Genomic DNA, 3,336 nt, shown 5'->3' with positions numbered 1-3,336 from the left:
AAAAAATATAAACCCCATTCCTAAATGTTTTATGAATATTTTTTTTTAAAGTATGAATTGTTACTAAAATAATGCACAATCAATAATTATAAATAACTCTCGCAACATAAACTCCCTTTCATTTGCCTCAACTATTTCCTGACCCCAACTTGGCAGTAAGTAAGACCAAGGTAAGGCAGACAGACAGTGGGTTGGGTCGTGGGGAATGCTTATAATTTAAAAAATATGTCCCTTTCTTAATAGGCCATGACCATTTTTAAAGGTTTGTGTCTTGTTTTCTTTGCATTTTTTATAGTTTATGTTTTATTTTAGAATTTATTAATTTGATCTCAACATTAAATTTAAAAATCACAATTTTGAAAATAAATTTTAAGAATTTATTTTCAAAATAAGACAAAGGTAAGACAATCGGTTCTTGGGTTTGGTCACGAAGATATTGTAGAGGTTAAAAAAAAAGCCCCCTTCTTGAATGTTTTATGAATATTTTTTAAAAAAGTATGAATTGTTACTTAAATATTGCATAATCGATAATTATAAAAAACTCTTGCAACATAAGACCCCTTCATTTGCCTCAACTCCTTCCCGACCCCAACTTGGCAGTAAGTAAGGCCAAGGTAAGGCTGATAGACATTGGGCTAGGTAGTGGGGAATACTTCTAATTTTAAACAAAAAAACATAAACCCCCTTCTTAATAGACCAAGACTATTTATTAAGGTTTCTTTGCATTTTTTTAGTTTATGTTTTATTTAACAATTTATTAATTTTGATCTCAACACTAAATTTAAAAGTCACAATTCTAAAGAACCTATTATAATTTTTCTTAAGAATCCACAATCTAATATCTTTTCTGCAAATGCCGCTAGACATTAATGGCGACCTTGGAGGGAAAAGGCTAAACTCGGAGGAGATATGCATCGACTTTACAAAGGAATTGGAGGAGGATGTGTTCTTCTGAGAAAAACACACGGTCATTGCAAGGATTATCGGGTTGAACTGGTCAAGAAAAGAAATTAAAAAATGGGTGGAAGGCAATTGGGGGTTGTAGACTATCATTAAATTCATTCCAAAAGGCTTCTTCGTGGTCTTGTTCGAAGATGACGAAGACGGAAATCGAATTCTCAATCAGGAGAATTGGTTCGTAAATAATCACGCAATATATCTACAACCATGGTCCCCGAACTTTGATCCAATACCATTGGCTGTATACTCTGCACCGATATGGATTCAATTGTACAATTTACCCATTGAATATTGGAGTGAGGATCTTTTGGAAAAGATCGACAAAACCTTGGAGACTCTATTGGAAGTAGATTTTGATGATGAGGATGATCTCTGCAAATATGCCTGTTTGAGGATTGCAACGGTTAAAAGGATTCCTAAGTCAGTCACATTTTTAACTTCAAGTGGTGAATGGCGCCAACAAGTGGAAATTGGAAAAGAAATTAAAGAATGCCCTAGATGTGGGAGCAAGTTTCATGGATTGGATGAATGCAAGATGCTTGTGAGGAAGGCCAAAAATGTCCTCGGGAAGCCAACCCAGTTTTGGAGGCGGAAGCCGGAGAACTCATTAAAAATGGTTACAGATCAAGAAGGGAAGATATCCGGTGATGTTGGTCAGACACACAACCAAGAGATGAACCCTTCGACTTCTTTGAAATCAACCTCTTGCAATTCGAAGGAAACAAGAAAGGAAGATTCAATCATGGTCCTAGGTGATAATGGTGAATGTTTGAGATTGAATATTAATGCAGGGAGGGAGAATGATGCGGTCCCAAATACCTCGAGAATCAACTCTTCTTGCAAAGGACTTTTAGACACCGAATTTGAATTTGAAAAGGGTTCGGATGATGATTTGTTTCAAGAAGATGAATTGGAAAACATTGATCCACGGTGTATCAGTCAGTCGGCTAATGCATTGTTGGGGAAGGCCAAAGGTTTTAGAGATAGGAGGAGCAATCGTTAGAAAAGAGAGGAGAGAGCAAGGGAAAAAGACATCATCAGTGTATTGGATTTTATGAAGAAAGCCAAGGGAGAAGGGCTCTCCCTTGGTAAGAGATGAAAATCACATCCTGGAATGTCAGGGGTCTATCGATCCCTGACAAGAAATGCTTGGTCAAGCATTTTTTGAGTATTCACAATCCTGATGTGTTACTTTTACAAGAGACCAAGCTTGGTGGAGATAAAACTGGGCAGTTCATTAATTCTTGTTCTAAATGGGATGGTTTATTTCAAGATGCAATCGACACTGCTGGTGGCCTAGGTGTGGTATGGAATCCAGTTAATGTCGAGGTGGTACCCATTGCCTCCCATGAGAATTGGATGGCGTGTGAGATCAAAGACATTGGTACAAATTTTCATTTTCCAATTTTTAATGTATATGGCCTGACGAAGACTGAAGACAAATTGAAGGTTTTGAGAGAAATTACAGTGCAAGCATCTCTAGTTGAGAAGGATAAAGCTATCATAGTAGGGGATTTCAATGCTCAGCTGGATGTGGATGAGAAAGAAGGAGGTCTCAAAAAATGCTCAAAAGTGATGGAGGACTTCAGAGATTTCATTGAACACAATATGCTTATCGATATTATTCTGAAAAATGGTAAATATACCTGGATTAATAGAAGGTTGAACTTCTCTAAAAAATCAGAAAGACTGGATAGGTTTTTTGCTGGAGATTGGTGGTTGACAGGGGACTTGTTATTGGTCACTTGCATTATTCCCTAGTGTGGCTCTGATCATTTACCAATTTCTTTATCAATTGGGAAGGAGACTCAGAAATAGAGGAGCTAATTCAAATTCCTCAGTATGTGGTGGTGTGACCCGAGTTTTAAAGAAAAACTCAAGGTGTGGGTGCTGGAAGGAGACACTTCCATGGGCACCCCTAGTTTCAATTTTTTTAAAAGGCTTCAATCATTAAAACATAAGATTAAGGCCTGGAATAAATCGAGCTTCAAAAACATTTTTTCAGAAAAATTGAGAATAGAGGAAGAACTTGAAGTGTTAAACCAAAAAGTGATGTTGGCCGGGATGAATAAGGAGGAATTTCTGCTTGAAAATAATTTGGAGGAGTATAATGAAGTTTTGAAAAGAGAAGAAGTTTTTTGAAGGAATAAGTCTAGGGAGCTATGGATTTGAGAGGGCGACTGTAACACCAAATTCTTTCATGCATCTTCAAAAGCTAGAAGAATCCATAATAAGATCAATGCCATCAAGGATGAGAATGGTCACTGGAAGATGTTAGACGAGGAGATACAAAATACTGCCCTTAATCATTTCCAAAGAGTTATGGGGAATGCTGACTTGGGAGGAATTGATTTTGAGCACCTTGTCGATGCAAAT

The 3,336-nt window shown here is 37.0% G+C and overlaps 1 protein-coding gene across 1 annotated transcript; it reads left to right on the top strand.

Moving 5' to 3' along the window:
- The first annotated feature begins 246 nt into the window (after positions 1–246).
- LOC131857533 (uncharacterized) lies at positions 247–1,963 on the top strand. The gene is made up of 2 exons (XM_059210198.1): positions 247–262; positions 1,071–1,963. The coding sequence occupies exons 1-2, from the start codon at positions 247–249 to the stop codon at positions 1,961–1,963; spliced, it is 909 nt and encodes a 302-aa protein (XP_059066181.1).
- The last annotated feature ends 1,373 nt before the right edge of the window (positions 1,964–3,336 follow it).

The sequence above is a fragment of the Cryptomeria japonica genome, chromosome 8 (genome assembly GCF_030272615.1).
Source record: "Cryptomeria japonica chromosome 8, Sugi_1.0, whole genome shotgun sequence".
In the NCBI taxonomy this organism is placed as follows: Eukaryota; Viridiplantae; Streptophyta; class Pinopsida; order Cupressales; family Cupressaceae; genus Cryptomeria; species Cryptomeria japonica.
The sequence above is the reverse complement of the archived record's forward strand: the minus strand, read 5'-3'. Positions and strand labels throughout refer to the sequence as shown.